Below are 20,821 nucleotides of genomic sequence, written 5' to 3'. Positions count from 1 at the left end.
TGGGAGGCACTGCTCCTGGGTGGGAATGTCCCACCTGGACTACACAGTGGCATCATGTTAATGAGAAAGAGCCCGAGGCTGGGGGCTAACACAGCATCGCTAACTTCTAGAAGGTTCTGGATCAGAGCCCTGTGGCTGCTATGCCTCAGCTCCATGTGCCCAAGCCTTCTGGGGCAGCTTGGAGCTGGCCAGTCAGAATGGGTGTCTTCCTGGGGCCAACATCCCTGCAGCCAGTGAGGAAGAGCCCTCCCACCAGGCAGACCGTCCTGCCCGGTCCTGGAGTGGGGCAGAGGCTGTGTGGGTGCAGCCTCAGCCAGCAGGAAGCCCAGGAAGGGCAGCAGAAGGCTCCCAGGTCCCCAGTCAACCACTCGTGGGGCCTGGTGTGCAGGGGGCAGTGGAGGCTGTCCACACACAGGAGCTTCTAACCCAGAAGACGTCTTTAATCCACCCAACGAATCAGGCTCAGACGGCCACCTGCCGTCCAGTGTGGTGGCATGCAGGTTCCTGGCTACGGTTTCCTCACTCTACAAATCTGCTACTCTAATGACCCTATGGAAGTATGTGTCTTGTAGTAAAAGGAGGGCATCTTAGCTAAAGGGTCGTAAAACTTCCCTGGAAGGGCCACTGGGGAAGCTCAGGTTTGGTCCTTGAGGTGTGTACCAGTGAGTCCCTACTGGGGGGGGAGCTGCCCATGCTCAATTCCTGGTGGATCCCTGAAGTCACAGCAGCTCTAGAGGCCAAGGCTCCGTGCCTGTCCCCTACCTGTGCTGGGCGAACATCATGACAGTCCCCTGGAAGGACGGCTGCACCTAGTGCCACGGGGCAGGTGGGAGTGCTGGGGACTTCGAAGGGCAGTGACTCCTACGGGAAGGAAGCAGCAGACACCTGCCCGCCCAGACTCCCAGCTCAGAGCCTGGGCTCCTCAGCCCCAGCCACTACTCCACAATGAGCACCTGGGGATTTCAGCACCCTAGTGGGGGCCCTGCCTCATGGGGGGGGCCAGGCAGGCACTGGGTCACCTGGCATGTGGGCTAGGGGCCACCTGAGCTGTCACTGCCTCATCTAGCTCCTCGTCCTGGCAGTGAGATCTCCCCAAATTCAGCCCTCTTGAAGGGGCTCCTCACAGTGGGACCCGGGACCCCAAAGGAGAGCTTTGTTAAGGGGGAGGGGAAGGCAAGGTTGAGCACCTTTCAAAGTAACTTCTACAAAGGAAAGAGCTAACTGAGGTCAACGGTCCCCACACCACCCGTCAGTGGGAATGCCCCACTGGCTTGAGGGGCAAGAGAGGTCTAAGAGAGAGAGGTGATGTTGGAACGTCCACCGGGGGGTGCCATGATCTTCTGGGCTGTGCGCCTGGCGATGTGATCATCAGCCTGAGACCCTGAAGAAAGGGCAGGGTGGGCGTGTAAGAAGGAGGGAGTGCAGGAGTCTCCTCTGTCCAAGGGGTGGGCAGGCAGAGCCCCCCCACCCCACCCCGGCAGTCTGCTTTTCTCCCTGAGACCACGTGGCCAGGCAGGCGCCGCCTTCTGAGGCCTTGAGGTCACAGCCAAGGGCCCAGAGATCTCTCAGTGGGAGTCCAAGGCTGGCTCTGGGGAAGCCCACCGTGCCCTGCCCTCCTGAGGGCCCTGGTGGTGGGAGATGGCTGCCCTCAGTTTCTAGGCAGTGCTGGATTCTGAGGGACCTCCCCTGATCTCTCACACCCAGGAAGTGACCCAGGACTGCCATCAGCTCCCCAAGCAGGAGGATGAGACAGGACATCAGGGCAGTTTGGTCCCCACCCAAGGGTGGGGAAAGAGGAGGAGAGGGTCTGGCTTTGGTTTGCTGGGGGCTCCAGGCTTCTGGAAGCAGCTCAGCTCACAGCACACTAGAAGTCCAGTTGGCACTGCCCAGAGCCCTGGTGAGCCCTGCCAGGGAGTCCAGCGAGTGCCTGCGCGCCGTGGACACAGGCCTACTCCTTACACTCCAGCAGTGAGCCTGGGGCTGGCTGGGCTGGGGGAGATGGAACACAGGACACTTGAGTCCCCAGAGGGGACTCCTCCCGTGGAGCCCCCACCCAGTGTGCTTGGTTCTGGGACAGAGGTTGGGCAGGAGTGGCTTCCCCAGCTGAAGTCCACAGACCTGTGCCCATCACAAGGGCCCTCCCCAGGGCACGTGTCTGCTGGCCCCACATCCCACACCAGGAGCCTCTGGGCAGCAGCTGCCCTGGTGCACAGGTGTGGGTGGGTGGCCCTGCAGCCTTCTGTGGGCTTGAAACCCTCCAGGCACAGTCTGAGGCCTGGTAGCTCCAGAGGGACTTCCTGCCCCCAGGACTTGCCCCACACCTCAGGCTCCACTCACCAGACAGGCTGAATCCCGACTGGTGCAGGTTGCGCACGGGTGGCACGGAGATCTTGCCAGGGCAGGATGCGCGGGCCTGGGTGCCACCTCCTGTCTTGGCAGGCACCATCACTTCATGGACTGGCCCATCGTAGAGGCCCCGGGGCACACCGTGGATCTCTGCCAGCTAAGGGGTCAAGGGGGGTGGGCATGAGGGGCTGGAATGGCCAAGCTGCTGGGGGAGGCACCCCCACTGAAGGGGTCTGCTCTGCACCCTGACTCCACCCAGCTCAGGAGGAGCCTGTGCCACTACCTCCTCACAGTGCCCAACACCTGCGCACGCCTTCACAGCCACGTGTCCTCACACACCCCACAGGTCCCACACACATGTGCACGTGCAGCATGGCCTGAGCTGCAGGAGTGTGCTCAGAGAGGGCCACTGCAGAGCTGGCATGAGGCCCCACTGTGGCCCAGGAGGCCCCTGTCCCCAAAGAAGCCCCGAGACAGAGGCTCTGGGTCCACAGTAGGACAGAGGACCAAATGCGGCCCCCACTGTCCTTGCCCCCACTGTCCTCTCTCCAAATGGACTCTCCACAGAGTCCTGCGCAGCTCCTGCCAGGCTCCATCCTGACCCATCCCAGCCCTCCGAGGTGTGTGCTCTGGGCCTAGAACCTTCTCCAGCTCAGACTCTGACAGTGGGGCGGTGCTCCGGGTGAGATGGGCTGCAGCCGCGTGGGGCCTGACAGTCCTGACGGCAGTGGCTCTGCAAGCTATAGCAGGGACAGCACAGGAACCAGCCCCCAGGCCTCCCTACTCTGAGTTCAGAACCTCCTCCTGCTGAACCCAAGCAGAGCTGGGGTAGAGTGAACCAGCGCGGTACTGTGTGCACACGTGGAGGTGCGGCTCCTGTGCGTGGCGCCTACGTTGCAGGTGCCTGTGGTGGTGTGTGGGTGTGTGCACGTGGGAAGCACTGATGGCGGCCGCAGAGCACGCCTCAGACACGGATGATCATGGGCAAACATGGCCATTGACCATGGGAAGGGGGAAGGCCGGGGAAAGTACCACGACTTTTAGGCTCACACAAGACTACTGTGAAAACTCTGCCCCACTGTGGCCAGGGGAGAAATCCTGGAGGGGTCCATGACAACATCTTAGCAGTAATTCACTCTTGGTGAGAAGGGTACACTGCCTTAGTTGGTATCCAGTGGATGACTTGGGTGATAAAGTGCTGCTGCCTGCCATCAAGTGGTGAGCTGCGGCTGGCCGGGTGCAAGGGTCCCAGGCCACAGAAGGCCTGGATGTCCCCACACCAGGCCCTGGTCCCCACACCATGTACAGCCAACAGGCCCTAGGCATGTGATGGGCCCTCTCTGCTTTCCTGGTCCCTGGGGATCAGGGTCAGGCCAGCCAGGAGGCTCCCTGCTCCCTGCACAGAAGACCCCAATGGTCAGGCCTTACCCTGTTGCGAGCTTTTATTCTCTTATAGACGAAGTCTGGAAATGTTTTCCGAGGAATGAAGCGGCCAGCCCCTGGAGTGACAAACAGGTTCCCGTCCTCCAGCACCACTCTGCCCTGACTTATGACCACTGAGGGGGCTCCTCGGCACTCGAATCCTTCAAAAATGTTGTACTCCACGTTCTGGGGAGAGAGATGCCCGGTCTAGCGCCCTGGGCCCCGGGAGCACTCCCAGGCCCGCCAGCATCACAGGAGGCCTGCCTGGGCTGGTGCCAAGACCCCAGGGAGATGCAGCGAGGCTGACACCGCCCATGTCCTGGGAGAATGCCCCCAACCTCCAGAGCGTTCCCGAGTCACGTGGTCCTTAAAGGACAAAGGGAGCAGACGCAGCAGGAGCAGCTCAGCCTGCTCATCTGCACCAGGGGACGGCAGGCCAGCCGCCCTCTCAGGCAGGAGCAGGATGAGCACTGCACTGGGGTGCTGGGCACATGTTCCTGGGCAGCCAAGGCCGCTGAGAGCTGTGCTGCAGGCGGGGACCCTGGTCTCCACCCCGCGGGCCTAGACAGAGAAGTCTTCCTTACCGAGCTGTGGTTCTTGGCAGAGATGATCTTCGAGGCCCTGGGGTTCCAGATCACCAGGTCAGCATCAGAGCCTACAGCCACTCGCCCCTTCCTTGGGTAAAAATTGAAGATTTTCGCAGCATTTGTACTGGTCACAGCAACAAATTCATTCTCATCCATCTTCCCGGAGGCCTGAGAAGGAAGACAGCCAGCTGAGGAGCAGGGTGGGGTCTGCTCTCCAGGACACCCCGAGGGTCCGAATCGGTCAGGACCAGGAGGGTGTTCTGACCTAGGGAGAGTCCAGGACTGAGGCCCACGGGGCAGGACAGGGCAGGGCAAGAGAGGACAGGGCCCATCCTCACTACCCTGTCTATAAATAATGAACTCTTTAAAAATGCTTCGATTTTTAATTAAAAGACCCATGTCAACAGGATGTCAGAATCAGCAGGAGGGAGCTCTGGGCACTGTACCCCAAGGTGGGACAGCATGTGGGGGCCCTGGATGCAGGACTGGGACTGGGGATCCAACCTCTACTACGACACTGTTGGCTGTGGGGGCCCCTCAGTTCTGCTGACTGCCCCTCCCAGTGCCCACACCCCCAGGCCTGGACTCACCACGCATTTTTCCCAGACTACAGACATTCGCTCCTCCACACCGTTGGTGCCCTCGGGGATCAGCGTGAAGTTATCTTTGCCAACAGCCTTCTGGGCAGTGGTGAAGGTGCAGTGGGCACTGCCCGTCACCTGGAGGTCCCCACTGGGAGCAAGCCAGGGTCAGAGGAGACAGGATCAGGCTTCCCTGAGCTGGCAAGACTGGGTTGGCTCCAGCCCACCAGGCAGTGGATCCACAGGGTCTGAACTGGTGTCTCAGGGTGGGGGGGGGGGTGGGTGGCGGTGTGGACAGAGCCGCAAGGGGCAGGTCCTGGTGAGAAGCCCTGCTGGCCTGGGACTCTGCTCCTTCCCACTGCCCGGCTGCCCTGCAGGAGCCCAGGGCTCATGTGGAAGAGGCAAGGTGCATGGGCAGGGGTGGAGCCTGCGGGCTTCCTGGGCTTCCGCGGAGGGGCTGCTCACCTGGATAGCAGGGAGGTGAGGTGGTCTGCAGTCGTGGGGTCCGGGTTGATAGGGGGTGAGGTGACAAATGCCGCAGCCTTCGCCCAGTTCTTGCTCCAGTAGTGTGTGCCGTCAGCACCCAGGCTGGCAGCGATGGGCTCCCCAAACACAACCAAGCCTGCAGCAAGCAAGGCCCATGACAGGTGCCCACCTGCCAGCCTGTACCCCAGGGGCAAGAGCACAGCATGGCCCTCGCACTGCTGCTGCCAACACCCCCAACCTCCCCTAGCTTTCCTGGCCAGGGGCAGCTTGTCTTCCCTTCTGTGGCCTCCGCCCTGGACAGGCCAGAGAGCAGTCCTGGGGGGCCCTGGGAACAGGAGTCTCCGCGGCTGACATGGGCTTTCTCCATACTCATGGTCTCTGCCAGGGGTCAGGTGGCCAGGCACTCCTGCTAGCCATGAAGCCAAAGGAGCTTCATGCTCCGTGACCAGCTCATTGCCAGCCCAGCTTGGCCTTTTGGTACAGCGGCTGACCAGAGCTGGGCCCCTGGCCCGGGCTCTGCCTCATTACTGATCAGCCCCCACCAGTGAACAGAGGAGAAAAGCCAGGCTCAGAGGAGGGTGGGGTGCCTCAGAAGAGAGCCAGCCCTGCAGCGGTGGCTTCTTGGGGCGGGTGAGGTCCAGGCTAGCCCTTGCAGACCCCCCTCACCCTGTGCCAGGAACAGCCTCACAGGTCCTCTCCCTTGTAAACAGAAGGGGTTTCTGTGTCAACCCCTGGTGCAGAAAACAGGTCCAAGCACACACCCACCCTCTCAGAGCAGGTCCCAGAAATGAGTTCTCCGTGAGACTCGGGATGGCAGAGGTGGGACATGGGATGTCAGATCCTAGGTCCTTCCTAAAGACACTCCTCTTCTCCCACCACCTCAGTCCTATCCCACATCTGTGTCCTCTCCAGAACCTCTGAGCTCAGCAGCCTTTGGTGGGGACCACTTGGTCCAGCCCCTGCTGAAGGCAGCTACAGGATCCCGCCTGCAGAGCATATGTGCCCACCAGTTGGCTGGGCATGCTGTGGGCAGGGAACACCCAGCTCCTGCATGGAGCCTGGCTCCTCTGACCCTAGCTGGTCCCAGTGGGGACCTCAGATGGCGGGTAGCACCCACTGAACCTGCAGCGTGCACCTCGGCTCCTGGACGCACAGCAGATGCCCACGGTGGGGCTTTCCTGGGGCATCACTAGGAGCCTCCCCCAGACACACACACTCAGCTGGCTCTGCCCCTGGCATGGGCAGCTGCTGCTCCAAGAAGGCTGGGGACTCTGGCCAAGACTCTAACCCTTGTGGGGCGCCAGGGTGCCTGCATCTCCTTTGGACTGTGCCATGGGTGTAACCCAGGCAGGAGGTGTCCCATCAAGAGGAGGGCCGGGCCACGCTTCCTTCTGTCGGGCCTGCCCTCCTCCCCACCTGAGGGACCTGGGGTTGGCCAGCATGCAGGGAAGCCAGGCCCACACTCACCCCTGCGCTTGGCTTGGGCGACCACATCGGCCGCACCCCTGCTCATCACCTTGGTGACATACAGTGGGCAGTTGGCCTGCTTGGCGATGGTGACAGCTCGGTACACAGCCTCGGCCTCCACCTGGGGTTGGGCAAGGGAGTGGGCACTCAGGCCACAAGAGGTCCCTGGGCCTTCCTGGCCAGTATGGGCTCTGGACTCCTGCCGATCGCCCATAGGATTTGGGGCCCCAGAGGCACCCTTGATGGGGAAAGGGCCCAGCCTGAGGCGCACTTGTCTGGCATCAAGGCTGCCCTCTGCACTCCCCAGGGTCTGACCCCACTGACTTCTAGGGATGGGGTTAAGGCTGTGAGATGACAAGTGGTCATGGAAGGGGGTGGCATGTGCCTGGCAGGGGCCCAGGGCTGAGCTGATGTCCACGCAGGTGGTGCAGGCAGTTGGGGTGAAGCACACTCTGGGGCACAGATGCCGGCCACTCTCAGCAGGCACAGACTCACCTCCTCGGGGTGGCTGAGCACGTGGCCCTCGGGGCCGGTGATACCTCGCTCCAGCAGGCGCTTCTGTTCCTGAATAAATCAATAGGGTGCCTCGCTCCAGCCCCAAGGGGACCTGAGCCCTGGAACTGAAGTTCTTGGCCATAGGCCCTGCTCTCCAAGTGGAGTCCTGGCCCCAAGGCCTCCCAGAATACCCCAACCATGAAGAAGTCATGGAGGAGGGGGTCTTGGGGGGTGCTGACCCAAAATGCCGGATCCTGACTGGCAGGCCTGAGACACCTTGGCCCTGGCTGTCACACTGCATTCCCCCCACAAAGCACATGTGGGGTCAGCATGGGGGCAGGGACCCTGCAAAGTCAGGGGGTGGGCAACTGCTCTTCTGCCAGCCCTGCCATCCCACAGGGACTATGCAGAGCATCACTGCTGCACAGAGGACACAGATACTGACGTTGGCATCAACATAGGAGACGCAGACCCCAAAATGAGACTCTCAACGTGGTGTGGGTCCCTGACATCCTCTGCCTGCCCATGAGTGCACTGGGCAAACTCTTGACCCATGACTTTCTCCTGATGGTGTGGCTGGCCTGGCCACGGACCATGGAGGTGTACACAGGCCCCTAATGAACTCAAGGCTGGGTAGTGGAGAGGGCAGGGACCCCACCTGCTCCCCCCTGGGAATCACCACTGTTCTGTCCAACTGGAGAGCAGGCAAGGTTGGCCCCTCCCAGAAAGTTTTTATGGAATATCAGTGAGGTGTGTGGAGTGCAATGACCCCTACTGAGGCCGAGGGGATGGCTGACCCGAGCTCTCTGAACCTCCCAGGCCCCCACTGCACTGGCACGTCTGATGCCTCAGCCAGAATCAGTGCTGACCCAACAGCTGGTGTCCAGCCCCACAGCCTCAGGCAGTCTGGGGTATGTGTGAAGGACAGACGGGGCTGCCACGCCCCAGGGACCACGTGCTCCTATCTGCATGCCCTCCTCCTGGCCCGGCCCCTGCAGCACCTCCTCCACGATGTCCCCGTTCTCTGCATGCACCTGGGCCACCGCTCCCAGGTCCCGGATGATGCTGAAGATCTCATACATCTGGGAAGAGAAGTGGATGGGGTCCAGTGTCTGCCGGGCAGTGACCTAGGACACCCCTGCCTGTTTCCTTCTCCCACACCTGCCCTTACCTGGCCGTCAGTACACTGGCACCTGTCCTTATATGTCATGAAGACCAGGAAGGAGTTCACACCTGGAGGAGAGGCAGGAGGGGGTCAGACAGCCTAGGAGGCCTCTGCTCCCCCAGAGGGGACTGGGGCCGGGGGCTTCTCACATGAGCACTGCAGCTGGCACAGCCACCCTGAGGGCATTTCCCCACCAACAAGCTGGGACGGGGGTTTGGGAACCATTGCTCACCCAGGCTCAGAGGTAGGTGAGAACCCCACTCCCGTCTACAGACCTCATCGCCAGAAGGACCAGAGCCCTGGGAGGCACTGCTGCCTGAGTGCCGCCTGTTCTGCGGGAAGCCTCAGGGCCCCGTGGGGAGGGCTGAGCTCTCTGGCTTCCTGGGCAGCAAGAGTCCAGCCCTCTCCCAGGACCAAGGCTCTCAGGGTCCCTCTGAGGCCAGAGGTAGCCCTGACCTGACCAGCATCCAAACCCACAGAGCCGACCCTTCCTCAACGGGACGGGAGTGCTGACATGACGGCATGGTGTGCTGCAGGGAAACCAAGTCATCCAGTGCCATCGAGCCACCCTCCCAGTGACCATGAGCATGTGACCTGGGGCTTGGGGTCTGTCCCAGAGTATCTAACCTAGGCTGCCGGTCAGGATGAGCCCATCCCTGGAACACTGTCCAGGAACGGCAGATAATGGCCTGCACCTGGTGCCGCTCTGGCAAGGTGAGGGGCTCTGCTAGTGCCTGGTCTCCACCTGTGCTCAGGCATGCACTGCAGGCCTCCCAAGCCCAACGGAAGGCCAGCATGGACACAGAGCTGCTGCCTGCAGCAAGGCCTCCAGACCCACAGTGGACAATTGGCCAGCCTGGGCAGGGAGCTCCAGAGGGCACAGTGTGAAGACCCTCAGTCTTTGGAAACTGGACACCCACAGGAGATGCCTTTTACACCCCCTGCTCCTTCAGGGACAGAGGACAGGCAGCAGTATCTCCTGGGAATGTCAGAACCTGTGGCCTCCTGAGCTTGGCCAGGGACCTGCAGCTGGCACATCCTATGTCCTGGCCCATCCCAGGCCCTGAGCTATGGGCCATGCTCAAAGCTTGACCATTAGAGATACATTACAACATTTCATTCATGTCAAGTTCACGATGGCACTCTGATGTGGTTTTAGCCTGAGGACTTTCTATGGAACAAAACCAACTCTAGCTCATGGACAGGTGTGTTTCAGCACAGAGAAAAATTAAGAGATACAGGTTTTAAAAGTCTCCTCTCCAAAGGCCCTGGGGAAGTGTGTGTCTGCTGTCCCTTCACCAGGTGGTTTCTTTTCTAGGAACCAGGGGACTGCGCATGCGACAGGAGGCCCCTTGGCTGGGGAGGGTTCCTGGTCTAGAGTTTAGCAGAGCTGCCTTTGAGTGACTTCTCTGACTTCTGCTCCATTCCTGGACACCTGGTCTTGGGGCAGGGCAGCAGAGGCCATCAGGACACAGGGGTCAGGAGAGGCCACCTCCCACCGAGCATGCAACCAGCCCACCACAGGAAAGCCCCGCTCCCCCACCTGACCCCGTGGTCCCAGGCCATGGGAGCGCTGCTCACCCTTGTCCCTAACCAGGGCCTCCAACTCCTCCTTGGTGCTCTCGTGCCAGCGGGGCACGTCCACATGCAGAGAGTAGTCACAGCAGGCTGCGCTGTCCGCCCACTCCCGCCACTGCTCGTAGGCTGCCAGCAGGCTCACCCCCGTGTCCGGGAACACGTGGTCCACTGCAGGGACAGCAGAGTTGGCCCGGCTCCCCCACCGGTCGCTGCATCCTACCACCACCTCCAGGGGACATTTGGTCACATGCTCCCAAGAGACCAGAAGAGGGTTGAGGAAGATGCGGCAGAGGCAGGGGCCCCCTCTGCCCCCAACCTGCACCCTTAGTTCCACATCCACAGCTCCTCTCTGAGCAAGGCAGTGAGAGAGTCCAAACCACCCACTGCCCAGGAACCTGCTGCACCCCAAGAACCAGGGGCTCTGCCCAGCCTCCACACAGGTGAGCTTCCCTGGGCCGGCAGCAGGGCACTGTCCGTGGTACTGGCTCCGCGTGCTGCGGCCTGCCCCCTGGAGCGCTGCAGACCTCCCTGGGCCCATGCACTCCGGTGATGCCTTCCCAGCCTGCACACACTGCTGTGCTGCCTCCCACCACAAGCACTGCCCACCAGGCGGCCACTCCCGGGATGTCAGGTGGAGGGACTGAGGCCGCCAGACAGGAAGACACACCCTGAGCAGGCGAGAGCTCTGCCTCCATCCTGCACGCCTTTCACACGGGGCTGCACACGTCCCAGCACTCAGATCACAGCCGGGACCCCTGGAGGTGGCTGCCTGCTCCCCACCTCAGCTCTCACTCCAGCCCCACACCTGCCCCAGCCTTCTGCCAGTCTCTATCAGATCACTGACCGGCTGTTGCTCCTTCCCTTTCTGACGAGCAAACCAGACCAAGCTGCTATGGTGGCAATGGCTGCATGTCACCCACCAAGTGCCAGGGTCCATAGGGTGCCCTCCCTGGCAGTGGCAGCAGCAGCATGCGCTGTGCCACACACACCAGGACCTGTGTGTCGACTCCTTCAACCCTCACTCCCCCGAGGGTGTTCCTCCCCTGCTGCACAGCTCAGGAGGGACACGGGGCCAGGTTCCATGGGGCTCCCCAGACCACAGAACAGATGGCTGTGCCTGGCACCGCAGGGCCCATGGCTTCCGGGTCACACAGCGTGAGAAAAGGCTGGGCGGAGGGCTGTTCCAGGCTCCTGACCTCACCCCGTGCAAGGCCCAGTGAATTCATCACACACGCTTTTGAACAGGGCTCCTCCCTGAGCTCAAGGGTCTCAGTGGGAGGGCACAAGGACCAGGGCCACATGACACAACCCCTCCCCTGGTCCAAGACTTACAGGTTTTCCTAGCCCCAGTCACTGGCTTGCCACAAACACCCCAGAAGCAGCAACTGGGCACATACCCATGTGCCAAGCACCCTCCTGAGCTGGCCAAGGTCAAATTATCCAGAATGGGAAACAAGAATGGCAGGAAGCACTCAAGGGTCCCCAGACTGCACCCAAGGGAGAAGACAGAACTGGGAAAACCACAGCATGTAAGACACCTGCCACAGCACGTGGCCGCATGCGGCCCCAAGGGGCCCAGACACTCACGTATCATGGTGGTCCCTCCTGCCAGGGCTGCCTTGGTGCCTTGACAGATGTCATCAGCCGGGGTCATGCCCAGGACAGGCATCTGCAGTCTCGTGTGGACATCGACTCCACCAGGCAGGACCATGAGGCCATGGGCATCAATGGTTTTGATGCCCCCGGGGACAATGAGGTTTTCTCCAATTTGTCTGAGAGGGACAAGGAGAGACCATTTTGTTCATGGAGAGCCTGGTCAGAATCTGAAGGGGCCTGTGACAGTGCAGTGGCCTGGGAAGTGAGTGCTTGGGCTCCAGTCCTTGAGGACGAGGGCAGGACTCCAGCCACCCACCCCCAGCTTCTTAAATGCCAGAAGGAGCAAAATTTCCCACCCAGTGGCCAGAGATGGGAAGTGCAGGGCCCTGCCCAGATGCTGTTCCCCTCTGGGTTTCTACTGCTGCCTTACTGACCAGGGCTGAGCCCCCTGACAGCTATAGCAGAGGAATGGGTAGGCTGCTTGGAAAGTATCTATTAAGCACCTACTGTGAGCTTGACACCCTACTAAGTGCTGAGATAACACAAAGAAGCTGTTCTTGTCTCCCAAGGCCCAGTGACTGAGTGGCGAGGCTATCACCCCCAAGGCCAGGTTCCAGGGAAAGGGGTTTGGGGAAAGACGAAAGCGATTACATGGACCTCACCCAAAGGGAACTGCCTGGGTACCGTGCCAGCCATGCACACGTGACCAATGAAGGTATTCTGAGCAGAAACTTACTTAATCAAACCGTCTTCCACATACAAATCAGCATAAAAGGACTGGTCGTCATTCACAATCTTCCCCCCTTTGATCAGGAGGCGGTCACTCTAGTGGAGACAAAACATGGACACTTTTTCTCCAGACTGAGTTATTCAACATTTTTACTGAGACCGCTTCCCCTGGAGTTATGAAGGAAACCTTTGGCACAATGTGTAAACATAAAAACAAGCTCAACCCCTGCACCTGTGCACTGTACCCCAAGATGGAGGGCTCAGAGGCCACCCACACAGCCAGGCAGGGTCCAGCAGGCTGGTCTGCTGAAGCACAGGGACACACAGGGACCTTCAGGACACAGCCCGTGCTGGTGAACACAGCAGGGCTCCGGGTCATGTCCATCTTCAGACTGGTCCTCTGGCGGGAACCCCTGGAGGCCTGCTCCCAGCTGTCCTCTTCCACCCGTGCTGAGGAAGCTGGGCTCGGTTCCACCAGAACGCTGCAGGCCTGCCGTGGGGCCGGGAGGTGGGGGGCAGAGCGGGACAGTGGCCGGGGTCCCACCCTGGAATGCTGCGGGGGGGAACAGAGGAAGCCACAGTACACGTGTACGAGACCATCACCCTGTGACAGATGCAAAGAGCACAAAGAGGTGACATGACAGGGCAGGAGAGCAGAGGCAGGCTGCCTGGCCTGGCGAGAGGCCTCCTGAGGCCTTCCTGGAGGCAATGCCTGGGGTGGGTTCCAGGACAGGAAGCACTCTGAGCAGGAAAGAGCTTGGTTCGTGTCAGACCCAAGAAGAGCAGAGGACGGGAGCCTTGTGAGGGGAGGGGCCAGAAGCCGGGGCAGACCCAGTGCAGGCAGGGCAGGGGCAGAGCTGGAGAGTCCCGGGGCTGGCACTGGGGGCATGAGCAGCTCTCACCACATCTGGTGGATGCTGCAAAGGGACGGCCTTGGCTGTGGTGGGAAGTGGACTGCGGTGTTGAACAGGTTCTGCCTGGGTGTTTCTGAGGTTGCCCAGGTAGATGGGGGTTATGGGTGCAGGGAGGAACAATGGACCCAAGGGGGCCTGGGAGTCAGAGGGCAGGCCTTGCTGGTGGAAAGGCCATGGGCGTGAAGGGAAGGAAGACAGCAGATGACCATGGTCTGGCTACCTGGAGGCACTCCAAGTGGGTGAACCAAGAGCCAGCCAATGAGGCCTGAGTCCAAGGTTTGGCAGCCACAGAACCACTTCTAAGAATCCTACCATGTGGTCAGGAAGGAGGAGCTGGGCAGAGGTGGGTGTCACTCAGGGGATTTTGCATGGTCATCGGAGGGGAGCACCTCACCGCCATGGCAGAGAGGACAGAGTTACAGAGGAGGAACAGAGGACAAGGCACAGAAGGGCAAGAGTGGCGAGACCGCAGTGCTTTCCTTCTGGGCCTTGCTGGGGCCTCAGCATCCCCCTTGTGGGACGGGGAGAGCCACCTGCACTTAAAGCTGGCCATGGTCCACCATCGGTCTGAGGCCCGAGAGCCACCTGAGCGCAGGAAGAACAGCTCTGGGAGGCCAGGGGCGAGGAGCACTGTTCTTACTGACTCCTGGCTGGGCAGGACCTGCAGTACCTGGCAGGATCTGCTGATGAAAGGTAAAACACTACCACAAAGTCCACAAAGGGCAGGCAAACTATGCCACAGGCCCAATCCAGCTGCTGCCTGCCCCATACCTCCTGGAGGCACCAGTGGCTTTCAAGTTGCATACTGGTTGAACAAAATCAAAAGAATATTTTGTTGACTTGTAAAATATTTAGTTTCGTTAGAATACTGCCCAGGAATTGTCTCTTCCAGGGCTTCCCAGGTGTGACCGAAACAATGTGGTCCACAGAGCTGAAGACACCACCTGGCCGACGGTAGAAGCAGCTGGCTAATCCCCTCCCCACCTCACCCTGCAGGCACTCACGGCCCATCAGCACTGAGCACTAGCCTCAGTGGGAACCCATCAGCGCCACCCGCTGTTGGGCCCTTGTCATGACCCCACCCACCTCCTCATGGACCAACTCATTCTCTGCAAACCCTAAGAAGATCCAGGCAGAAAAGGGGAGGGTTGGGGCCAGGAGAGACCTATGATCTGGGGTTTCTGTTCACGTCTCCACTTTTCAGACACCAGAACTTGGATTCTGGGGTCCTCCTTGGGCTTGGAGCCAACAGGAATGAGCTAAGCTGTGGTGGACACTCAGGATGCTCTATCAGGATGGGGGAAACTGATGTGAACAGGCCAGCCTCCTCCTAGGCATGCTGCCTCACCACCTGGAGGGTTCACCTTGGTGCCCCCTGGCTGATGGGACTTCTTCCTCAGGCCTGGACCATGTAGGGCTGTGGGCAGTCCGAGGCAGGAGCCCCTCCTGTTCAGTTGGAGGGGCGTGGAGAGGCTCCTTCCCCTTTGAGTTTCTCAGGAAGGAATGACACCTCTAAAAGCTAGTGGCCTACATGCCAGACTCCACCACCCTCCTGCTGAGGAGGAGCCCAGAGTTGGGTCTGAAGCCTTTTGGGGCCCAGAGGATCCCAGGAGCCTCTCTCCCTGTTCTCCTTCCTGAGGCTCCGGCCTCCTCCACAGGGAGGCTTTGTTTCCTGGCAAGGCAGGGTGGACACTTGGACCTCCTCCACATGGCGCACCTGCGGGTGTGGGGAAGGGGGTCTGTCTTGCCAAAGGCTGGGGCTGCAGGGTGCGGTCAGTGGACAGCGAGGGCTCGCCTCTCTTGGAATCTCCAAACCCGGGCTTCCTGGAGGGGTTCAGGGGCCTCCAGGGGCTCTCGGCCAAGCAGCCAAGGCTAAATCGCTTTGTTTTTCGACAAAGAGCTCTGGACGACATGGAGGCGAGTCCAGGGGGCCGGCGGCCCGCGGGCTAAGCCAGGAACGGCATCCGCGCGTCCGCGAGGCCCAGCGGTCAACAAAGGCCTCTTCCGCCAGCCGCCCAGAGAGCCCGGCTCTTGCTGCCCAGTCCGCCCACCTCGCCAGCCCGGCCCCGGGTAAGACAGCCTCCTTCAGCTTCCGGAGGCAGGCGCTCGCGGACCCGGGCTCTGCCCGAGCTCACAGGAGGCTCCGGAAAGCAGGCGGACCGGGCCTGCGCGCCCACTCAGCATCCGAGTCCGGCGCGGCCTGGCGGGCACTCCAGTCTCCAGATGGGTCTAGCGCCAGCGCCCGGACTGAGCTCGCGCGGGGGCGGACCCACAGGCAGGACCGAGAGGGTCCGCCCCGCAAACAGGCCCATTCTGGGGGCTCCTAGCGAGGCGGGGGCCGGAGCCGGGCTCACCGTGATCCGGGGGATGCTCTTCTTGCCCTGGAAGGACATCCTGTTCTGCAGGCTGGCCCGATCCCTGGCAGGGGCAGCGCGAGCGTGGGCGAGCGAGCGGGGACACGCGCGGTGAACAGCGTGAGCGTGGGGCGCGGAGCCGCTGAGTGCGAGCGCGCGGGGCGCAGGGCGCAGGGCTCGGGTCCCCGCCCCCGTCTCCGCCCCCGCATCGGTGATTTTTGCATTTAGGCTCCGCCCCGACGCAGCTCATTTGTACTAAGGCCCCGCCCCGTGTCAGCTCCCCCAACCTCCTGTCCCAGCGTACCCTGCCGCGACTGGCTCAGATCTTTGCACCTCGAACCCGAACCCGTGCGTGCTGAGGAGGGCTGCGACCTGACCCTGACGTCGTGTACAGTTTGCACCCCGGGAACGGAGTGGGGGAGGTCGGGCAAAGTCCTGCCAGACCCCGCTCCTGGCCTGCCCCTTGGTGACTACACCCCGGCTCCAAGTTTAAACCAAATCTCCCCTCGGGCTCCCGGAGTCCTGGAAGAGGTCTCTGACCAAAGCCAGCCTCCTCTGGGAGGACCTGGGCTGGAGCACGAGCACAAGGCAGTGTCCGGACCTCAGGACCAGGCTGTGGAGACTGGGGACCAGGAGGCGAGGCCGGGTGGGGGGTGGAGGGGTCGCAGGATGAAGTCCAGGCCCCAAGGGGGAGGGGGAAGATGAGCTCCAGGCCCACGCTGTCAGCGTGACTGTGAGGCGTCTCACGGAGTCGTGGCCCGCATCCCATCCGCACGGACCCCTCAGCTTGGGACTTGGGTCCTGCAGCCTCTACCTGCGAAGGGCTGCCGGCCGGGGCCACGACGGGCTGCCCTCGGTGACTGGCGGCGGCTACCGGGTCCTCTACATCTGGCTCGCCGGGTCTCTCCGAGTGGCCACGTGTCTCACGGTGAGGGTCCTGGGCCCGAGAACTCTGGTGAGGGTCCAGGGGCAGCGTCTTGTTCTCAAAGGCATCCTCCACACAACGGAAGACGCCGCTGAACTTCGGCCTGGCTGGAAGCTTAGCAGGCCGGTGCGGACGCGGTGCGGTCATGGAAGGAGTGGGCGCCAGCCGGCCAGGTATCCTAGCCCCCTGCGGGAGGTCTGCGATGCACCTGGCCTGGCTGGTGGCTTCCTCTTCTCCCCGCCCACCACGTACCCCAGCCCCGCAGCCGGGCCGTGTGGAGCTGACGCTGTCCACAGAGCGGGTGCTGAACACTAGCGCCTGGTCCGGGAAGTGGCTTGCCCTCGCCCTCAGGGCATAGGTGGGCTCGGACTTCCACTTCACACGCAGAAGGCTGGATGCGCAGTGGTGGGGAGCGCACATAGGAGAAGCCGCTGTCTACAGGAACACCCGCCACTCTCCAGACCCCTTGTGAGAGCTCACACCGGCCAAGGAGGTCTTGACTTCCAATCATCCACAAGTGGACCCTCTGGGGATCCGCGAGCAGAAACAGCTCCAGACCTCCCTTAACCAAGTAGAGGATTTGTTTGAGACAAGGCAGAGGGGCCCTCCGCCCGCCCAGAGATCACAGGGCGAGGCCTTATTCTATGGAGCTGGCTGCGACTGATTTGGAATGAAAGGACCCCAGCCTTTCAGCTGTCGGTACAGCGCGCACTTCAGAGCGAATTCGCACAGAGTTACTGCAGCGCTGGTTATGCTCGCTGACACAAGCACGTCAGGAAGCCGAGCCCAACACCTTCCCTCAGACCCTTGTCCTACTCTGGAATTCCACCCCCCAAACCAGTCGATAAAACCTCCTTCACTCACAGGTGTGCGTCCCCCAGTGAGCATCCCACCTGCTCTTACTGGTGAGCAGGCATCCTTTCCCTGGTATAAAGTTACTTGAATTCTTTTTTCTGGTTCACATTTGACAGAGGTGTGCTGACCTCTGCCAGGTGCCACCAGGTACCTCTGGTTACAGAGGTGCTCCCCTCAGGTGCCTTTAGATTCTGAGGATGAAATTGCAGGTAAGGCCCGTGTCCCCTCCTCAGAGCGCTGAAGGCCCAGATCCCTTTCTGGTGGGGAAAGAGGCTTTTTTCCCCCCCAGAGGTTGGACACAGAAATGCAGAAATGGCTAATATAGCCCACAAACTCAAATTTTAATAATCCATAGGGGGACTTTGATATTCTAAGATTTAAAACAAATTTTATTAAAACTGTACAATAATTTACAAATGAGTAAAAATTCTCTGGTATATATCATAGGAATCATAATACAAAAATATGTGTAAAATTTTGTAGTTGATCACCATACAAACCTAGTTTAGGCCTGTGAATATTGTTTAGCACTGAACAGAAATCACATGTTTAGAATGTGGTTATTAAGTAATTGCTTCAGAGAGCACAAATACTAACTGGATTTTTGCCATGAGAAAACAAGTCTTGTTCATTTTTGCATAAATTTACAATAAAGCTTTTTAAAAAATATACAGTAAACAAATATATGCTTTGATACATATATTCACAATATGATTTTCCTGAGCCTGAACTTAAATTCATTACTGTGTTAAAACACACAACCTATCTCGAGGTTTCAGTGATGGAGTGATGGTAAGTGCTAATCAGCTCTCCAAGCCTCAAAGCCACCCTCGCATCCCCACCCCAACTCCCAGTCCGTGTTTACAAGCTGCATAAGGCACTCAGGTTTCCTGAAGGCTACAGATTCTGCAAGGGCAAAGGCCTTGAGACACAGCCCAAGGCCTTCAGCCACTGGAGCCTAGACCGTGGGCGCAAGGCCAACACCACAGGGGCCTCCACCAGGGAATCTGCAGCCTACATGAATTTCCATTTTAGGTAAACCAGACACTTGCATCACTCTGCTGTGCACACAGCGCGCTGGGTTGATAACTGCTAATGGACTATGATGTGGATGTCCCTGTCTCGGTGACACGGTCAGCAATCCTGCCAGCATTTCATGATCTCTCCTCCTGCCTCCTCAGGCAGTGCACTTATGCAGATCTCTCCTGTTTGAGGAGCTACCAGGAAGAGCCCAAATGCTCAAGGAAGTTCAGTCCAGCCCACTGTTTGGAATAGAAGGTACAATGTGGGATTTAGAAAATGTGCACCTTACTTTAAAACACTTGAACAGACGCTCATCGGCCCAGCAGAATCAGTGACAAATGCTAATATTTTCCTTTTTTTTTTTTTTTTTTTTGGCAAAAGCCCAGTTCTGATTTTGTAATCAGATGAAGAGAAAGTGCCTATGACATATGAATGGGAAGAATAATGGTATCTAAAGAGAGGATTGACAGTCCTAGTGTGTGCTTTTAGGGTGTGGCAGGGTGCCGCTGCAGTTTGGTACATGGGTGTTATTTAAGACATTCAGCAGCCATTTTCCTTTCCTATGTACATACTTTTACATATAAACAATAACAACTTCATAAGCATTTGTACATATTTACATGCATTTCCTTCCTCTATAGTTAGCCTTTAAAAAAAATTACAGAACTGTGATTTAGAGCATCCGGGTTGGTGGGAGGGTTTACAAAGCCTTCAGACCTATACCCAACATGCAAATCATGATGATCTCATCAATCCAGAGGGATTTGAATTTGGGCAAGTCTGAGAGTACATCTGCAGATCCTAGTCGGCTGGTGTTCTCTTGCAGGTACACACTGGGACCAGCCCCAGGAGCTCCTCCTGCAGAGGAGGCCAGGCTGGGGAGCCAAGTAGAGTGACCTGTTTGTAGAAGCCTGCATTGTGGAATCCTCCAGACCTAACCCCACGCTCATCCATGGCTCTGTGGCAGCTTTTATTAATACAGGCTATTGTTTGCCATTCAGTTCTGAGTACAATAAATGTGCCAAGAGGGTGCAGTCTTTAAAATGAGACCAAACCATGCATGGAGGGATGAATGAGATCCCGGACTGGAGACAATCCCTGACATCAGGCTCACCTAGGGAGGCACCCAACTGGGCCAGCACCTTGGCCAAGTGAGTCAGGAGCTATGACTTGAATGACAACAGAAAGGATGAGTCCTTTTGGACGAGTGTAGTTAATATTGTTTTTTTCAGCAGAAATTCTGCACCCACCAAAAAAAGCAGATCTGTCTGCTCCGATAAGCTCTGCCTGGTTTCCACTTAGGGAACCAGGCCGGTCCTCCAGCACTCTGCCATCGGCACCAGAGCGGAAGACGTCTTCTGACATCAACACAGAACCAACCTAACGCTTTCAGACCACACGGCCATTCCTCCCTCCAGCTAGTGGCTTTTAAAAGAATTTTAATGCAATGCTGCATGTTGCCTGCACACCTGACTGCGTACCTCACTCCTGGGCATCAACCTCTAGGTGCTCAAAGGGCTCACATCCCAGCGCCATTTCTGGTGGAGTGAGCACATGACGTACCCTCACACACAGCTCTTCTCTCAGCACTAGAGATGGCGACCTTGGACTGCCATGGATGGGATGGCAACAGGACTGCCTCCGACCAGAGAGTCAGCTCGTCCACGTGCTGCACTTCTGGGCTGTGGATGGGATCACAGCAGGACCGGAAACCACTTAGAGCTGCCTTCATCAACACGCTGTCTTCTCTCTGAAAGAGTGGACATGAGTGTCTTCTCAGTTAATGTGTCTGAGGCATGCTGGGGCAGCACTGGGTGGGGCGTGCAGGAGGAGCACCAGGGTGGAGGCTCTGATCAGCCTGGCCCTGCCCGTGGACTGTGAGGTGCCCAGGGGTGCTGGCTGTAGGGACAGCACAGCTGTGGTGTCAAGCGGGAGCCTCCAGCCAGGAGAGGCTGACAGCTCTCCCAGAGTATCACGTGCTCACACCCGAGGCTGCGCTCTTCAGGAAGCCGCCTGCAGCAGGGGTCTTGTGGCCAGGAGAGCCACCTGCATTTCCACCCGTTTCATTGCTTCTCATCACTTAGAAAGGGGGCCTCTGCCAGGTTCTGACTCCTTATCACCTTCGTGGTTTTAAACACTTTGAACAGGTTCTAAAAGAGTTGCTGTTAGAAGCAAAAAGGCAGGTGGCCCTGGGGCCACATGGTGGGGTAAGGGGCCCCACCTGAGGCCACAGGCAGTAGGATCTGCAGTTTCTGATTCAGGGTGGTCGGGAGGTTATTTTTGTTTTTTCAACCTATC

The 20,821-nt window shown here is 59.2% G+C and overlaps 1 protein-coding gene across 1 annotated transcript; it reads right to left on the bottom strand.

Annotated features, from left to right (window-relative positions):
- Positions 1-419: 419 nt before the first annotated feature.
- Positions 420-15,881, bottom strand: Dpysl4 (dihydropyrimidinase like 4). Its single transcript, XM_046448872.2, has 14 exons — positions 15,721-15,881; positions 12,460-12,548; positions 11,715-11,899; positions 10,131-10,295; positions 8,556-8,617; positions 8,386-8,466; positions 7,385-7,453; positions 6,890-7,010; positions 5,402-5,558; positions 4,946-5,087; positions 4,353-4,523; positions 3,775-3,954; positions 2,338-2,503; positions 420-1,381 (listed from the first exon to the last, which is right to left on the bottom strand). Exons 1-14 carry the CDS (start codon positions 15,757-15,759, stop codon positions 1,290-1,292), a joined length of 1,719 nt encoding a protein of 572 aa, XP_046304828.1. The 5' UTR covers positions 15,760-15,881; the 3' UTR covers positions 420-1,289.
- Positions 15,882-20,821: the final 4,940 nt, after the last annotated feature.

The sequence above is a fragment of the Marmota monax genome, unplaced genomic scaffold, assembly GCF_021218885.2.
Source record: "Marmota monax isolate L192 unplaced genomic scaffold, Marmota_monax_Labrador192_F-V1.1 WCK01_AAM20220418_F8-fsc00076, whole genome shotgun sequence".
In the NCBI taxonomy this organism is placed as follows: Eukaryota; Metazoa; Chordata; class Mammalia; order Rodentia; family Sciuridae; genus Marmota; species Marmota monax.
This window is presented reverse-complemented; position numbering and strand designations above follow the sequence as displayed.

What these genes read in the sequence shown, in the direction of transcription:
- Dpysl4 (XM_046448872.2), bottom strand. Translation starts at nt 15,759, where the DNA reads ATGTCCTTCCAGGGCAAGAAGAGCATCCCCCGGATCACG. An exon ending in GTGGAAGACGGTTTGATTAA is followed by an intron (nt 11,900 to 12,459) that starts GTAAGTTTCTGC and finishes TGTCCCTCTCAG; the next exon opens with ACAAATTGGAGAAAACCTCA. An exon ending in AGGAGGGACCACCATGATAC is followed by an intron (nt 10,296 to 11,714) that starts GTGAGTGTCTGG and finishes CTGTCCCTGCAG; the next exon opens with TGGACCACGTGTTCCCGGAC.